The sequence below is a fragment of the Ornithorhynchus anatinus genome, chromosome 3 (genome assembly GCF_004115215.2).
Source record: "Ornithorhynchus anatinus isolate Pmale09 chromosome 3, mOrnAna1.pri.v4, whole genome shotgun sequence".
Lineage (NCBI taxonomy): Eukaryota > Metazoa > Chordata > Mammalia > Monotremata > Ornithorhynchidae > Ornithorhynchus > Ornithorhynchus anatinus.
In genome coordinates, this window is record NC_041730.1 from 90,009,472 (window position 1) to 90,027,097 (window position 17,626).

Here is a 17,626-nt window from a genome sequence, read left to right on the forward strand (position 1 = left end):
TGAAGGGTCAGATGAGCAGTCATCCCACTGCCGGGTTGTTTTATACGTGTTTTCATCGCTACGGAATTATGCCCAGACCTTATGAAAGTTTGCAGCTGAATCGATGGAACTTCAAAGTGAAGCTTAAGTGGAATTTTCTTTGGCGAGGATTTTTATGAGTCCACTGGGGAGATTACAGCATGGGGCCTGGCTGGAACTTTAGGGAAGTTCCCAAATCTCTCTCTCTCTCTTTGCCCCCATTTTTACAGCTATAAAATAGGAGTCACAAATCAAGAAGCAGAGTGGTCTTGTGGATAGAGCATGGGCCTGAGAATCAGAAGGACCTGGGTTTGTCCATTCAGTCATATTTATTGAGAGCTTCCGCGTGCAGAGCATTGTACTAAGCACTTAGGAGAATACACTATAACAGTAAACACACACATTCCCTGCCAACAACGAGCTTACAGTCGAGAGGGAGACCGACATTAATATAAATAAATAAATTACAGATCTGTACTTAAGTGCCGTGAGGCTAGGAGTGAGAGAATGAATAAAGGGAACAAGTCGGGGCGATGCAGAAGAGTTCTGATTCTGGCTCCACCACTTGTTGGACCTTGTGTGACCTTGGGCAAGTCACTTCACTTCTCTGAACCTCAGATACTTCAACTGTAAAATGAAGATGAGGACTGGGAGCCCTCTGTTGGATGGGGACCATATCCAACCTGATTAACTAGAATTTACCCCAGCACTTAACACAGTGCCTGGCATATAGTAAGTGCTTAACAAATGGTCATTAAAAAAATCCTTCCATTCACCTGGGATTTTGTTTGGAAAAAAAAAAACTGCTTGTTTAGAATGTTTGGAGTACATACTATGTGCAAAACACTGTACTGGGCACTTAGAGTTCATTCGAAGTAAAAGAGACATCCCTGCCCTCAAGAGAGACAGTCACAGATTTATTTTAATGGTATTTGTTAAGGCTTACTATGTGCCAAGCACTGTTCTAAGGGGGTACAGACAAGCTAATTAAGTTGGACACAGTCTGTTTCCCACATGGGGTTCACAGTCTTAATCCCCATTTCAGAGATGAGGTAACTGAGTCCTAGAGAAGTTAAATGACTTGCCCAAGGTCATACAGCAGACAAGTGGCCAAACTGGGATTAGAACCCAGGTCCTTCTGACTCCCAGGTCTGTTCTCTCTCCATTACGCCATGCTGTTTTTCTTGAATATGTATAGTGGGAACAAGTGGAAAAGCAGAAGCAACTAGTCACCACAAAAGTAATCAATCAGTGGCATTCATTGAGTGCTTAATGTATGCAGAGCACTGTACTAAGCACTTGGAAGAATACACTATAACAAAGTTGGTAGACACATTCCCTGCTCATAATGTGGTAGCAATTAACCTTATGTATTGAGCACTTACTATGTGTAGAGACCTGTACAAAGTGCTTGGGATTGTACAGTACAGCAGAATTAGCAGAAATGTTCCCTGCACATAATGAGCTTACATTCTAGCGAAAAGAATAGCAATAATAATAATTGTGGAATTTGTTAAGCAGTGTAACACTGGACAAATAAATGGAATATGTGTGATGTATGCATAAAGGCCCCCTTTGGTTGGCAGCAGCGTGGCTCAGTGGAAAGAGCCCAGGCTTGGGAGTCAGAGGTCGTGGGTTCGAATCCCGGCTCCGCCAACTTGTCTGCTGTGTGACCTTGGGCAAGTCACTTAACTTCTGTGCCTCAGTTACCTCATCTGTAAAAATGGGGATTAAAAGATGAGCCCCACGCAGGACAATCTGATTACCCTATATCTATCTCAGCACACTGTTCTAAGTGCTGCACATTTTAAGTGCTTAACAAATACCATAATCATTATTATTATTTGGTTGTATATTTATAGGTGTCGGCTGTTGAGGGGAACTGTTGGAAATTAATTCAGTTTTATTTATTGAGCACTCAGTGTGCTAAGCACTGTACTAAACCCTTGGGAGGGTGCATTATAACAATACACAGACACATTCCCTGCCCATAATGAGCTTACAGCCTATAGATCAAATAGAGACTCTGTCTCGGGGGAGATGGTTTTACGGAAGGTTTGGATGGGGTTTTCTGGGGCGTGCTTTGAACCATTTGAGGGGTGAGGGTGTTCCTGACAGGAAGGGAAAAAGGTAAGGAAAAGACTAGAGGAGGGAGGGTCAAAAGTGAGGTTACAGGAAGAAGTTTGCTTGGCAGAACTTCGAATCAATAATAATAATTATTATCATGGTATTTAAGTGCTTACTACGTGCCAAGAACTGTTCTAAGTGCTGAGCACTATTCTAAGCATTGAGCACTGTACTTGGGGAACATAGAGAAAAAATGTAGAATTCCTCCCTCGAAGACGATTGTAAGGACAAATAGATATAAACTAACACATATTAAGTGGTTGAACAGTCAGTCATATTTGAGTGCTTACTGTGTGCAGAGCACAGTTGAGAGAGTACAGTATAACAGAGGTAAAAGGTATAAACCATAAATAAAAGGACAAGAAAATCAATGTTTCTTTGAAGATAAGAGTTCACCAAAAGGCCTACAAGCAATTACCCTAAAATTCCTTATGGTTGATCAAGAATCTCTAGTACAAAAAAAGTCAACAACAATTGTGGTTCAATCGTTGGAATCATTACAGCCAAACTAGATAGTGTCTCTTTTAGTTATTTTTAGAGAGTAGGGTGAGGGCAAGCATTGGTATTAGGGTGAATAATAAGTTTCAGGAATTGGTCTGAATGATGATTCTTGGGCTGTCTGTAATTGAAGCTTTGATATTGGGATGGGATGATCTGCAGTGGCTCAGGTTTTGATTGTCCTACTGTGATTATTTCATTTCCATTTATCCAGGAAATCATACTTCATGAATATAGGCTCCAAGAGGTTTATGTTAATCCACTCCCATCTAAGCTAGCTATTGATTTGACCTGCCTTTAACTGAATCCCAGGATTTAAGGTATTTCACTAGGGTATGAGAAAGCACCTCTGGTCCCCAGGTGATAATCATCATATCTTCTTCCAAATGTACATTGCCATTTCTTTCCTGATTGTGTGCTCTTGGTATGTTTATGCCTTTTGGAGAGATCATCATGATCATTTTCTTGTCAAAAGAAGAGCCAAATAACATTCGTACCTATTAAATTTTCAAAAGTTTTCAAATGACCAATGTAAAAACTATTTAAAGATGCGGTTTTTATTCCTGCAACCCTAGGATATGCCAGCCACCAGTCCTCAGTAATGGCAAGTGTGTGACTCAGTACAGTGGAGAGCATATTTTTGGAGGGGACTTGTTTATTTTCATAGTTTCTGTAGTTCTCTATTTTAAGATGACTCCTTGTTTCATTTGGTTTTTATATTTGTTAAGCGCTTATTATGTGTCAAGCACTGTTCGTGCTGGGGTAGATATAAGCTAATCAGGTCAGACACAGTCCCTGTCCCACATAGGTTTCACAGTCAAGGTAAGAGGGAGAACAGGTATTGAATCCCCATTTTGCAGATGATGGAACTGAGGCACAGAAAGTGATATGACTCGCCTAAGGTCACATAGGTGGTGGAGGGGAGTTTAGAACCCAGTTCCTCTGTCTCCCAAGCCCTTGCTCTTTCCATTAGACCAAGCTGCTTCCATGTGGTTTTGAGCACTAAACGGGGCCGAATCTTTACTCTAGTTTTCGAGTAGTCGAGTACTGTAACCCAATTGGAAGATCCACTCTGCAGGAGTTGAAGCAGTGCCGTGAATGAAGTTTTAAAATTTAAAGTGTTGGAATTTGAGAAGCAGCATGCTCTAATGGCTAAAGTACGGTCTTGGGAATCAGAAGGATCTGGGTTCTAATTCCCGCTCTGCCACTTGTCTGTTGCAGGGCCTTGGGCAAGCCACTAAACCTCTCTGTGTGTCTCAGTTCCCTGATCCTTAAAATGGAGATTGACTGTGAGTCCTATGTGGTATTTAAGCACTTACTATGTGCCAAACACTGTACTAAGCGCTGAGGTGGTTACAAGCAGTTCGGGTTGGACACCGTCCCAGTCCCACGTGGAGTTCACAGTCTCAATCCCTACTTTACAGATGAGGTAACTGAGGCACAGGGAAGTGATGTGACTTGCCCAAGGTCACACAGCGGACAAGGGGCGGAGCCGTGGGACAAGGACTGTGTCCGACCCAGTTATCTTGTATCTACTCCAGCATTTGGTGCAGTGCCCAGCATGTAGTAAGCGCTTAACAAATGCTACAATCATTATTATTATCATTATTATTATGAAAGCAAGTCTGGAAAGCTGCTCTTTCCATGTGGCCCAAATCTGTCCCTAAAGGGAACCGTTTCAGTTAACAGGGGTTCCTCTTCTCCTCCTGTTGCCTAAATAAACAATCCAGTGGCCTGATGCACGCACTCATTTGGATTCTGTGTTGCAGGGGAAGATGGTGAAAGGAATGGGCGGTGCCATGGATTTGGTATCCAGTGCCAAAACCAAAGTGGTCGTCACCATGGAACACTCAGCCAAGGTAATGGGCTACCAATGCCGTTTTTGAACTTTCCGTCCCATTTTCTACGTTCATCTCTCTGAATTTTTCAGTTAATCTGCCTAATGAATACGGTGTTTATTAAGTGCTCATTGTGTGCCAAGCAGAGAGGGAAATGCAAGGTAATCAGATCAGGCAATCCCTGTGTGTCACAGGGATCACAGTCTAAGAGGGAGGGGAGGTATCTCAGTGTGGCTTAGTGGATAGAGCAAAGGCCTGAGAGTCAGATGCTCGGGGGTTCTAATTCCGGCTCCGCCACCTGTCTGCTCTGTGACCTTGGGCAACTCATTTCACTTCTCTGGCCTCTGACTTCATCTGGAAAATGGGGATTGAGACTGTGAGCCCTGCACGGGACAGGAACTGTGCCCAACTGATTTGCTCGTACCCACCCCAGCGCTTAATACGGTACCTGGCACATGTTAAATACCTGACAAATGCCACAGTTTTCCCCATTGGACAGATGAGGTGATGGCGGCTCTGAGAGACTAAGTCAGGGTCACACAGCAGGTCAGTGGTAGAGCTGGGATTAGAACCCAGGTCTCCTGACTCCCAGTACCATACCGTTTCCTTAGGCAACATTAGGCACTACTCACGCTCTTTTCATGTTCATTTTGGTCAGGCTATACTCTTTAACCTTTTATCAATAATTAAGGCTCAGTGAGTTTGATTTCTATACCTATTGCTGGAGATTGGCACCTGTCTTTTGTCATTCTTTGCAGGAACATAAAACCCCAATCTGATTTATAGCAGAAACTCCCAACACTGTCTTACGTTGTTATGGAAATATTGGGAACTAGATGGTAATAAATCAGTGGTATTTACTGAGCGCTTACTGATTGCCAAGCACTGCACTGCATCAATACTGAACAACAGAAAGGAAATCCGCACAAGTGGCTCCGTAGAGCTGCTTTATGGAGCATAGCAAGGGTTTTCTTGCCAAAGGGAAGCAGCATGGCCAAGTGGGTAGACCACGGGCCTGGGAGTCAGAAGGACCTGTGTTCTAATCCCAGCTTTGCCATTTGTCTGCTCTGTGACCTTGGGCAAGTCACTTCTCTGGGCCTCCGATACTTCATCTAGAAAATTGGGATTAAGACTGTGAGCCCAAGTGGGACATAAATTGTGTCCAATGTGATTAACTTGAATCTATCCCAGTGCTTAATACAGAACCTGGCACACAGTAAGTGTTTAACAAATACCATTAAAAAATTAATTGGGAAGGACAAACTCAATGAGTAGCCTTTCCGTGCACTAAACTCACTGAGGTTGGGAAATGTATCTGTTTACTGTTATACTGTTCTATTCCAAGTGCTTAGTTCAATGCTTTGTACACAGTAAGCGCTCAATAAACACAAATGAACAATCGAACATATTGTCTCTCTCGAGGAAAATGGTAAAAATACCCACATCTCTCATCGCTTTATACGTTTAAGCACATATCCCATTATGTCCTTTGCAAAATGTCTAGTTTGAGATCTTTTTCCATGTATTTCCTTTGCAAGACCGAAAGGCAATCTCTAGCAATTTTGTGTGGTCTTTACAATTTATTCGGCTGGAGCTCCTGAGGAAGGGAAATAGATGGTTTCCCATACTGCCTCAGACTTAGAGCCAGCCAGCTAGCCATCTTCTCCTGGAGCTTTCCGCAGCAACACAATCTGAGCTGGATCATCTCGTTCTTGGGTTTTGTTTCTGGTCCCAGTGAGAGTGAGAGAGGGTAAGGGCTGGAGAAATTTGCAGTACACACGTGTGCACACACACAAGTGTGCAGCTACTCTGTATATGTGTGCTTTAAAAATAAAATTTTCTAGACTATGAGCTCGTGGGCAGGGAACATGTAATATTGCTATATTATGCTCTCCCAAGCATTTAGCACAGTACTGTGACCACAGAAGCTCTCAGTAAATACAGCTGACCGATTGACTAATCGGTATGGTATTTAAGTGCTTACCATTTTGCAAAGCCCTGTACTAAGCACTAAGGTAGACACAAGATAATCTGGTTGGACAACGTCCTTCTATGGGGAGGTGAATCACAGTTTGAGACAGGAGAACAGCGCTTTTCACAGATGAGGAAACTGAGGCCCGGAGAAGTGAAATGATGTCCCCAAGATCACAAAGCAGGCAAATGGAAAAGCTGGGATTAGAACCCAGATCCTCCAAGTCACAGACCCGGGCTCTTTTTGACTCCTGGGCTTCTCATTGGATGACCCCTCCCCGTAGTAAATGGCAGCTGTTCCTGGATCCAACCACAAAGGCCTCAGGACGGGGAACCTGTGTGAAGGAATTGGTTGTAGTGACCGTGGTTTGCTCAGCCCAGGGCTCTGCACATAGTAGATTCCGGAACGGCACTCTGCATGTCGTAGTTGCTCCGGCACTATGCACTTAATAGACCCCAGAACTCTGCACACAGTGCTCTGCACACCGTAGATGCTCACCTTGGTGCAGTGCACACAGTAGACCCCAGATCAGTGCTCTGCACACTCTAGGTGCTCAGCCCAAAGCTGTGCACACATTAGACCCCAGAATAGTGCTCTGCTCAGTGTAAATGCTTATTCCAGCACTGTGAAAATAGTTAGATCATAGAACTGTGCTCTGCAAACTATAGTCTCAAGATAGGACTGCCAAGTGCTGACCATCTGGAGAGTAATATGGGTACTTAATAATAATAATAGTAATAATAATGTTGGTATTTGTTAAGCGCTTACTATGTGCAGAGCACTGTTTTAAGCGCTGGGGTAGATACAGGGTAATCAGGTTGTCCCACATGGGGCTCACAGTCTTAATCCCCATTTTACAGATGAGGTAACTGAGGCACAGAGAAGTTAAGTGACTTCCCAAAGTCACACAGCTGATAAGTGGCAGAGCTGGAATTCAAACCCGTGACCTCTGACTCCCAAGCCCAGGCTCTTTCCACTAAGCCACGCTGCTTCCCTCTAAGCCTGACGGGCAATCGTTCAAGTCTAATGATAACCAAAGAGGAAGGGAGCAGCATCTGCTTTGGGATAAAGGAGACTTTTGTGGTGTGTTTGATTGTCGTGCCGTTAAGGAATCCCGCTTTGACAGTACTTACGGAGAGTGCCTATGTTGTTCTCGTGACTGCAGGGAAACACACACAAGATTTTGGAGAAATGTACATTGCCACTGACCGGGAAGCAGTGCGTCAACCGCATCATTACCGAGAAGGTAAAAGTGCCTTTCTTTGTTTCTTTTCTTTCTTTTCATCAGTTGCGGTATTGATCGAACAGCTCTGTCGAAATTGTGCGTAGGCCCCCGAGACCCTAAAGCATGCGGGGGTGATTTCAACTATTAAACACACCCATTGTGCTCAAGAATTGGTTAAACCATTAGGATAATCAGTCTGAACTAGGGGTTTGCCCTTCTAGAAACAGACACCTTTTTACCACATACCCCTTGAGCTGTCTTACTCCCTGTTTATACTTTGCCAAAGTCCACCACGCTACCAGAGAAACTACTTGTAAACATTTTAATAATAACACTAATACTGATCAGTCAGTGGTATTTATCGAGTGCTTGCTCTGTGTAGAGCACTGTATGAAGAGCTCGAGCGAGTACAGTCCAAAAGAATTAGCAGACAAGTTCCCTGCCCAAAACGAGCTTACGGTACAGAGCGGGGATACAGACATTAATGTGAATAAATAAGTAACTTATATAATTTAAAGATAATTCAGTGGTATTTATTGAGTGCTAACTGTGGGCAGAGCACTATTAAGTGCTTGAGTAATTATGAATTCATTAAGAACTAATGAATGGGGGAGGACAGTATATCAGTTGGAAGACAGTGTTACCTAGTGGAAAGAGTACAAGCTTGGGAGTCATAGGACCTGGATTTGAATTCATTCAATAGTATTTCATTCAATAATATCTATTGAGCGCTTACTATGTGCAGAGCACTGTACTAAGCGCTTGGAATGTACAAATCGGCAAAAGAATTCAAATTCGAATCCCACCTCTGCCACTTGTCTGCTGGGAGACCTTGGGCAAGTCACATCACTTCTCTGTGCCTCAGTTTCCTTATCTGTAAAATGGGGATTCACAACCTTTTCTCTTTCCTACTTACAGTGTGAGCCCCACGTAGGACCTGAGGATCTTGTATCTTTGCCAGCACTTAGAACAGTGCTTGGCACACTGTAATCTCAGAACAGATACTATTATTAGACACATTCCTTGCCCATAATGAGCAGAAATGTAGAGTGTACCTAGCCTCCCCTCTAAAGAGCACTGATGTTTTTATCCGGTGCTCTCTGGGAGGCCGGGATGTTCCTTTGAGCTGGTCGTGCAGTCTTTCATAGACCTGAGTCACAAAAAGCGTCACGTGTGAGAAAGGTCATAAGCCCCAGCCCCTCTCTTTATCAGCGACAACTCCAGTTGTGTGTAATCTTCTCAGCACTACTCTTCGGAGACTGCTTTGAGAAAACAGCAACCTAGAAACCTGTAGCTCTTGGCTTTCCCTCAGTGTTTACTTGGCTATTAAGTGGAGGGTGCCCCCTCCCTGCCTCAGCAGGGGGTAGTAATCTTCTCACAGATGCTCAAATTAACCCACACGCTACTTTGGGAGTCGAAGTGCTCTTGTGCGGCGTAGCATTTAAACAAGCCAATTGGGACATTTATTTAAGTGCCGACTATGCGCCTGGCACTGTGGTTGGATGTGGGTCCTTTGGAGGTCACAGTTTAAGGAGGGAGAGTAGCTATTTTCCTCCTCAGTTTACAGATAAGGAAACTGGGGCCCTGAGAGGTTAAGTGACTTGCCCGAGGTCACCTAGCAGGTGGAGGACAGAGTCGGAATTGGAACGCAGGTTTCCCGACTCCTGGTCTCCTGCTCTTTACAGTTGTCAACACTGCTGCGTCATGGGCAGCGGTAAGGGGAATGTATCCCGAACCCAGGGTGGAACCAGGAAGTTCCAGGGACAGTTCTTTCTGGTCCTCTGACGAACTTTGTGGGAAAGTCCACCGAGTTGACCGAGGAGGGGCCGAGGATGCCACGTCGCTTAAAATCCTTCTCCTCTGATTTATGCAACGGCAGGAGGTGTGCTGTAAAGCCTCCGCAACTACCATCCTCAGTTGGGTGGAGCTGCTCCGTCTGTGGGAGAGCAGGGAAGCAGCGTGACCCCAGTGGATGGAGCACTGTCTGGGAGTCAGAAGGACCTGGGTTCTAATACTCTGCTACTTGTCTGCTGTGTGACTTGGGGCAAGTCACTTCACTTCTCTGTGCCTCAGTGACTTCATCTGTAAAATGGTGACCAAGATTGTGACCCCCATGTGGGACAGGGACTGGGTCCAACCTGATTAGCTTGCACCTATCCCAGTATTTAGTGCAGTACCTGGCACACAATAAGTGCTTAGCAGATGCTCTTTAAAAACCCCCCAAAAACAGCATTCCCAGTTTGCTCTCAGTTGCGGAAACAGCCTGTATTTCTCCTTGGCTAGGCATCATCGTGATGTCTTTATTTACCTGCACTAACAGCAGAGGACCTTCTTCTTAGCCTGCAGAGCCATGAATTTCCCCGATTTCAATAACAGATGCTGGCTCTCCAATAGAGTGCCTAAAAACTTAATTCTGTTATAATGAGGAATGTGTACATAAAAGCTTTTAAAAGCAGCAAACAAGTTGGGTATGTTTTCCAGGGTTTTATGGATTGGGGAAAACAGCCATATAGACTAGGCTGTTTTTCCTCTATAAATGCTGAGAACAATTTTATAAGCAGAGTGGCACATCTTGCTGTTCCTCAGCCTTCCACACAGACCCTCTTCATTCATTCAATTGTATTTAGTGAGCACTTACTCTGTGCAGAGCACTGTAATAATAATAATAATGTTGGTATTTGTTAAGCGCTTACTATGTGCAGAGCACTGTTCTAAGCGCTGGGGTAGATACAGGGTAATCAGGTTGTCCCATGTGAGGCTCACAGTTAATCCCCATTTTAGAGATGAGGTAACTGAAGGCACAGAGAAGTTAAGTGACTTGCCCACAGCCACACAGCTGACAAGTGGCAGAGCCGGGAGTCGAACCCATGACCTTAGACTCCAAAGCCCAGGCTCTTTCCACTGAGCCACGCTGCTTCCTTGTATTAAGCGCTGCTGTACTAAGCGCTTAATACAAAAGGGTCGTTTCTCTCTTTAAACAGACGATTTTAGATGTCTCATTAACTTGATCCAGACTTCTTACTTTTTGTTTTTGTATGTTTCCCTCAATGTTGAACAGAAACGTCCGTAAGACTTGTCTGCTAGATCAATTGTTTCTTTTGGCAGTAGACGATACAGTTCTCTGTTAAATGAAAGAGGCACAGTTCAGTCTAATGAAAGCAGTTCTTAATGGATCTTTTCCAATCTCTAACCCAATCTCGGTGTTACCGGCTCCTTTCTTAAAGTTATGAGATCGGGTGCAGGGAAAACATATTGCTGAAATAAGAATTGACTTTGAAATAAAGCTGCTTGCCAATGGAGCTGGCTAGGATGATACCCTGAATTTGTAGAGCTCTTTCGTTTTCCAAAGACCTGTCCTTATAGCTTGTGTTTACATAACATCCCTGTGTGGTAGGGAGAAGCAGGAATTATTACCTCCAGTTTACAGGTGAAACTGAGATATAGAGCAGTTAAATTACTTGCCAGAGGTCAACCGACAGGGTAGTTCCTGAACTGGGACCAGAATTCAGCTCTTCTCAGCCCCAGATCTATATGCTTTCCACTAGATCATGACAAGAGCAGCAGTATGGCCTAGTGGAAAGAGCGTGGGTGTTGGGGGTCAAGGAACCTGGGTTCTAATCCTGGCTCCGCCACTTGCCCGCTGTGTGACTGAAGAAGGTCTCTTAACTATGTCTGTAAAATGGGGATGAAATACTTAACTGTGGTATTTGTTAAGTGCTTACCATGTGCCAGGGCACTGTACTAAGTGCTGGGGTGGAGACAAGCAAATTGGGTTGGACAGAGTCCCTGTCCCACATGGGACTCACAGTCTCAATCCCCATTTTACAGATGAGGTAACTGAGACCCAGAGAAGTGAAGTGGCTTGCCTAAGGTCACATAGCAGACAAGTGTCAGAGCCAGGATTAGAACCCATGACCTTCTGACTCCCAGGCCCATGCTCTATCCACTATGCCATGCTACCTGTTCTCCCCGGACATAGATGTGAGCCCCAAGTGAGACAGGGATTGCGTCCAGTCTGGTTATCCTATATCTAACCCAGTGCTTAGTAATGTGCTTGGCACTTATTACCACAGTTTTTTACTAAGCGGGTAGCCTTATAAGCAATCAGTTCCTTTTTTTTAAAATGGTATTTGTAAAGTACTTGAGTGAGTATAATAAAGCAGAATTGGTAGACATGACCATTACCCTCACGGAGTTTGCAATCTAGATAGGTAAATGGAGAGATTTGGAGAAGAGCTTTAAAGTCATTGAAGAGGAGTTTACTTCTTAAATTTTTTATGGCATTTGTTAAGTGTTTACTGTGTGCCAGGCACTGTACTAAGCACTGGGATAGATACAAGATAATCAGGTTGGACACAGTCCATGTCCCATATGGGGCGCACAGTCTTAATCCCCATTTTACGGGTGATGGAACCGAGGCAAAGAGAAGTCAAGTCACTTGCCCAAAGTCACACAGCTGACAGGTGGCAGGGTGGGGATTAGAACCCACGACCTCTGACTCCCAAGCCCGTGCTCTTTCTGCTAAGCAACTCAGTTGTATTTATTGAACACTTAATGCGTAAAGAGCACTATACTAAATGCTTGGGAAAATATAGTACAACAGTGTTGGTAGGCATTTTCCTTGCCCACAGTGAGATTATAATCTAGAGGGGAAGACAGGCATTATTATAAAAAAAAATATGGATATGTACATAAGTGCAGTGGGGCTGAAGGAGGGATGAATGAAGAATGCAAATTCAAGTGCAAGAGTGACGCAGAAGGGAGTGCGAGAAGAGGAAATGAGGGTTTAGTCATCCTGGAAGAGATGGGAGTTTAATGAGGCTTTAAAGGTGGGGAGAGGGATTGCCTGTCAGATATGAAGAGGGAGGATGCCCAGTCCAGAGACAGAACGTGGGCAAAAGGTCGGCAGTGAGATAGACGAGATCGAGGTACAGAGAGTAGGTTGACTTTAGGCCCGACCAACAGGAACCAGAACCCAGGCAAACTGACCCTTGGCTCCATGCTCTTTCATCTACACTGAAAACTTATTGAGGTTAGGAAATTTGTGTGTTCATTGTTCTGTTGTATTCTCCCAAGCGCTTAGTACAGTACCTTGCATACAGTAAGCGCTCAGTAAATATGACTGAATGAATGAAAGTGCTTCGTGAGCTTTCGGCTCAGTTTAGGGGTGACCTCCGATTGGGATCCAGGCCTGTTTCATCGCTTAGGGCTTAATCTCTTAATCGTATTGAGCATTTACTTTGTGCAGAGCACTGTACTAAGCACTTGGAAGAGTATAACATAATGGGTAGACACATTCTCTGCTAACAAGGAGTTTATGGAGTAGAAAGGAGCTTGCAGTCTTAAGATCTTAATAGAGTGCTCATCACACAGTAAGAGCTGAGTAAATACCATCGATTGATCAATCGATCAGTGTCCTCACTGGGCTAATATGATGTCTGACCCAAGGCCAGTGAACTCCCAAACCGTGCGCTTCACTTAACACACACTGCGAATCTAGCCTTCTCCCTCAATATTTCCCCACCATCTAGTATCACACATCTTAGCTAAGCAACTGCCCTCCTCCTCTGTCACACCAGAATGTTTTTTTTTTAAATCAGACCCGAAAAGTAGCCCTTCCGGCTGCCAGAGGAAGGAGAAGATAGAACCGTTTCTCAGAATGTTGAACAAACCCACGTCATGATCGTTCACCACCTTTCAAGCACCAACAAATGGTGTTGAAAGCATTTCTGATCAGGCGGGCGTCCCGCGGGCTGTGTCGGTAATGGCGGGGAGTGAGGGACATTTACAGACGACCGGTTGCTCTGGCCTGTCTCTCCCCTGCTCTCTGCCTCCTGTGAACGAACGGTGATGGTTTCTCATTCTCTGAACTCGGCAGGCGGTGTTTGACGTGGACAAGGATAAGGGCCTGACTCTCATCGAGCTCTGGGAAGGCCTGACGGTAGATGATATTAAGAAGAGCACCGGATGCGATTTTGCCGTAAGTACCTGTGGGGAGTCAGTGGAGCCTCTAAGGGTCCAGGGCACAGACCATCCATTTAGGATCAATTTCAGGGTGATCCCAATGATAATTACGGTATTTATTGAGCATTTCCTAGGTGCTAAGCGCGGGGATCGATAATCAGGGCTTGAGGAAGGCCAGAAGATCAGAAGCGAGCATTGAAAGAATCGAGGGGTGCTCATCAATCGTGATTCCACACTGATCCCACCCCACCTCCCGGGAATGACAGGGAGGAAAAGGTGCAGAACAGCCGGTAACTCCTGGAGGGTAACAGTCAGTCAGTCTGTGCAGAGTGCTGTACTAAAACGCCTGGGAGAGTACAATACAACAAAATTGGTTGGCTTACAGTAAGTGCTGTAGCACTGAGGGTGAGGTGAATATCAAGTGCTTATAGGGGACAGATGCAAGTGTATGGGCCACCAAGAAGGGAGAGGGAGGAAGGGAAATGAGGGCTCGGTTGGAAAAGGCCTCTTAGGGGAGTTGTGATTTTAATAAGGCTGAGAAGGTAGGGAGGGTCGAGGTGTCTCAGATATGGACGGGGAGGAAGTTGCACACCTGAGGGAGTGTGCGGGCAAAAGATCAATGGTGAGCTAGAAGAGACGGAGATACAGCAAGTAGGTGGCAGACTGCTCTGCTAGTAGATTGGCTGCAAAATATGAGTCCACACCTCCCAGTTCCTCATAGATGATCAGAGAAGCAACGTGGCCTAGTGGAAAGAGCATAGGCCCCGGGAGTCGGAGGGCCTGGGTTCCAATCCTGGCTCTATCACAGGTCTGCTCTGTAATCTTGGGCAAGTCAGTCCACTTCTCTTTGCCTCAGTTACCTCATCTGTACAATGGGGATTAAAGACTGTGAGCCCCATGTGGGACATGGACTGTGTCCAACCTGATTATCTTTTTTCTATCCCAGTACTTAATATAGTGCCTGCCACATGGTAAGTACTTAAATACCATTTTTTCTTAAAAAAAGGTCTTTGTAAACCATTTTGAATTCCAGAAATTCCTTGCACAAAAGCATAGAGAAGAGCGTTGCTTAGTGGAAAGAGCACAGGCTTGGGAGTCAGAGGACATGGGTTCTAATCCTGTCTCTCCCACTTGTCTGTTTTGTGACCTTGGGCAAGATACTTAACTTCTCTGTGCCTCAGTTACCTCATCTGTAAAATGGGGATTGACTTTGAGCCCCGAATGGGACAACCTGATTACCTTGTATCTACGCCAGTGCTTAGAACAGTGCTTGGCACATAGGAAGTGCATAAGAAATGCCATAATTATTATTAAAGTTCTTTGCACACAGAAAGCGCTCAATAAATATGATTGAATGAATGAAAGAAGCCACTCATGGGACCTCCTCCATGAAGGGCGACACTCTCCCCTCACCCATTTCCATTAGGGCCTGATAGGGTGTCAGGAACCAGCCATCGGCTCTCGGGCTGGAATGGGCCAACCAGAGAGAGCCTCGATCCGTCTTTGTCCGGTTTAATGAAATCAGGTCCCCTTCCTGCACTGTGGCATGGCAGGGCGATGTGTTTCACTTTGTGCTTCTATCTCCGAGACCAAGAAAGCACGATATGAAAGGCTGTCCTTCAGTCAATGTTTCTCATCGTAAAAATAGATAAGGGACGTCAGCCCGCCGAAAGGTTCGCCTTCCCCCGTGTCTGCAGCAGCCAGTTTCCACAATCAGGGAACAAATGATATTAAAAGCTCTAACCCAGGGCTCAAAATAGGCCCGAGTGACAAGGGGAAGAAGCAGACGTTTAGACGGGGGAGAAGTACCCAAAAAACTCAGCTGTTCGAGTTTCTCTGAAAGGAAACATTATAATGCCCAAATGGAAATCCATCTCTTTTCAATATCAGCTTCCCGGTGATGCTCCCACAGGTTTCCGGAGCGGGGTGAAAGAAACCTCTAATGGGTGACCTGTGAGACCCATCTTATGCTAATGCCCACAACTGGGTCTCTGCCCTCTCCCACAGCCCAGTGTTCTCATCGACCACATGGCGTGATAAGCTCAGAGGCTTTGGCTCCGTATCTGTCTGGGGGAGGACGTAACCTGTGCGCGCTCTTGTTTTTCTTCATGGTATTTGTTAGTACAGTGCCAGGGACTGTACTAAGCCCTGGGGCAGATACAAGCTAATCAGTTGGACATGGTCCAAGTCCCATATGGGGCTCACAGTCTTAGTCCCCATTTTACAGATGAGAGAACTGAGGCACAGAGAAGTGAAGTGACTTACCTAAGATCACACAGCAGACAAATGGCAGAACCGGGATTAAAATCTGACTTCCAGATCCGTGCTATATCCACTAGGCAATGCTGCTTTTCCTTCTGGGCAGGAATTATGTCTACCCACTCTTTTGTAGTGCACTTTCCTTAGTACTTGGAACAATGCTCTGCACACAGTAAGTGTTTAATAAATGCCACTGATTGACGGATTGAGTGATTATCAGAGCGAGAGCTTTCAAGCACTTCCAGCCTAAGGGTAAGATGAGATAATTGAGGCCCAGAGAAGTAAAGGGACTTGCCCAGGGTCACCCAGCAGACAAGTGGCGGATCCGGGATTAGAACCCATGAACTAGATGATCTCCTACCAGCCACCCTCATAGTTGGGTGCTTTGGACTAGCGGCAGCGTGGTCTAGTGGAAAGAGCTCGCATCCAAGAATTAGGGCACCCAGGTTCTAATCCTGGCTCCTCCACTTTTTTTTCCACTAAGCACTGTACTAAGAACTGAGGTAATACAAGATCATTAGATCGGATACTGTCCCTGTCCCATGTAGGGCTCACAGACATAATCCTCTTTTTACAGATGAGATAACTGAAGCACAGAGAAGTAATGTTGGTATTTGTTAAGCGCTTACTATGTGCAGAGCACTGTTCTAAGCGCTGGGGTAGACACAGGGTAATCAGGTTGTCCCACGTGGGGCTCACAGTCTTAATCCCCATTTTACAGATGAGGGAACTGAGGCACAGAGAAGTTAAGTGACTTGCCCACAGTCACACAGCTGACAAGTGGCAGAGCCCGGATTCGAACCCATGACCTCTGGCTCCAAAGCCCGTGCTCTTGCCACTGAGCCACGCCGCTTCTCATGCCCAAAGTCATACATCAGACAAGTGGTAGAGCCAGGACTAGAACCCAGGCCCTAGCCTCTTTCCGCTAGGCTATGCTTCTTCTCGTGGCCTGCAGGTTGACCTTGGGCAAGCCACTTCACTTCTCAGGACCTGTAAAGTAGGGAAAAAACAACTGTTCATCTTCCCTCTTAGAGTCCATTGTGGGACAGGGACTGTGCCTGACCCGATTATCCCATATCTGCCCCAACACTTGGCTCATAGTAAGCGCTTAACCAGTACCACACTTATCACTTGGATGATGATGATGTTGATGATGTGAAGGAACCCAGGAGAAGACATACTTGACCCCTGAACAGGGCTGGGATCTCATATCAACCTTCCTGTTTCTTTCTTTCCCTAGGTCTCGCCAAAACTCATACCTATGCAACAGATCACAACTTGATACGTGGATCAGATGTCACCAGTCCACGGAGCTGTTGGGGGGAGATTTTTTTTTAAAAAAAAATAACAAAACAGGAATTCTTGGCCAAGAAATCACAGCTGTCTGTTTTGCATTTATACTCTTTTTAATGGGCCGTTATTAGTTTCTCGTAGCTTCTCTGGCTTTGAATAATGGGGCAAACTTTTTTTTGTCTCTCATTACGTCACGTTTTAATACGAAAGGAATATGTACCCGTTCCCTATCAGGTTGAACCCTGGTGGACGAAACCACGATCCACGAGTGGAGTTAATGTCGAACGTGTATACAGGTTCTCTAGCCTTTACAGTCAAACATACAAAATGGTGCTTTGAAAAGGTCACATAGGAAGCATTTCAGCCAATTGCTGTCTCTTTCTCTCATAAGTTAATGGTGAAATTCAGAGCTGAGAAGCCTAAACTGAATGA

General features: G+C 45.2%; 1 protein-coding gene across 1 annotated transcript in view; it reads left to right on the forward strand.

Annotated features, from left to right (window-relative positions):
- OXCT1 (3-oxoacid CoA-transferase 1) overlaps positions 1 to 17,278 on the forward strand; it is a 106,347-nt gene extending 89,069 nt beyond the window's left edge. The window contains exons 14-17 of the mRNA XM_029060355.1: positions 4,413 to 4,502; positions 7,619 to 7,699; positions 13,557 to 13,658; positions 17,142 to 17,278. Coding sequence (XP_028916188.1) covers positions 4,413 to 4,502; positions 7,619 to 7,699; positions 13,557 to 13,658; positions 17,142 to 17,183 — 315 coding nt within the window. The 3' untranslated portion in view covers positions 17,184 to 17,278. The remainder of the gene's footprint in view (positions 1 to 4,412; positions 4,503 to 7,618; positions 7,700 to 13,556; positions 13,659 to 17,141) is intronic.
- The last annotated feature ends 348 nt before the right edge of the window (positions 17,279 to 17,626 follow it).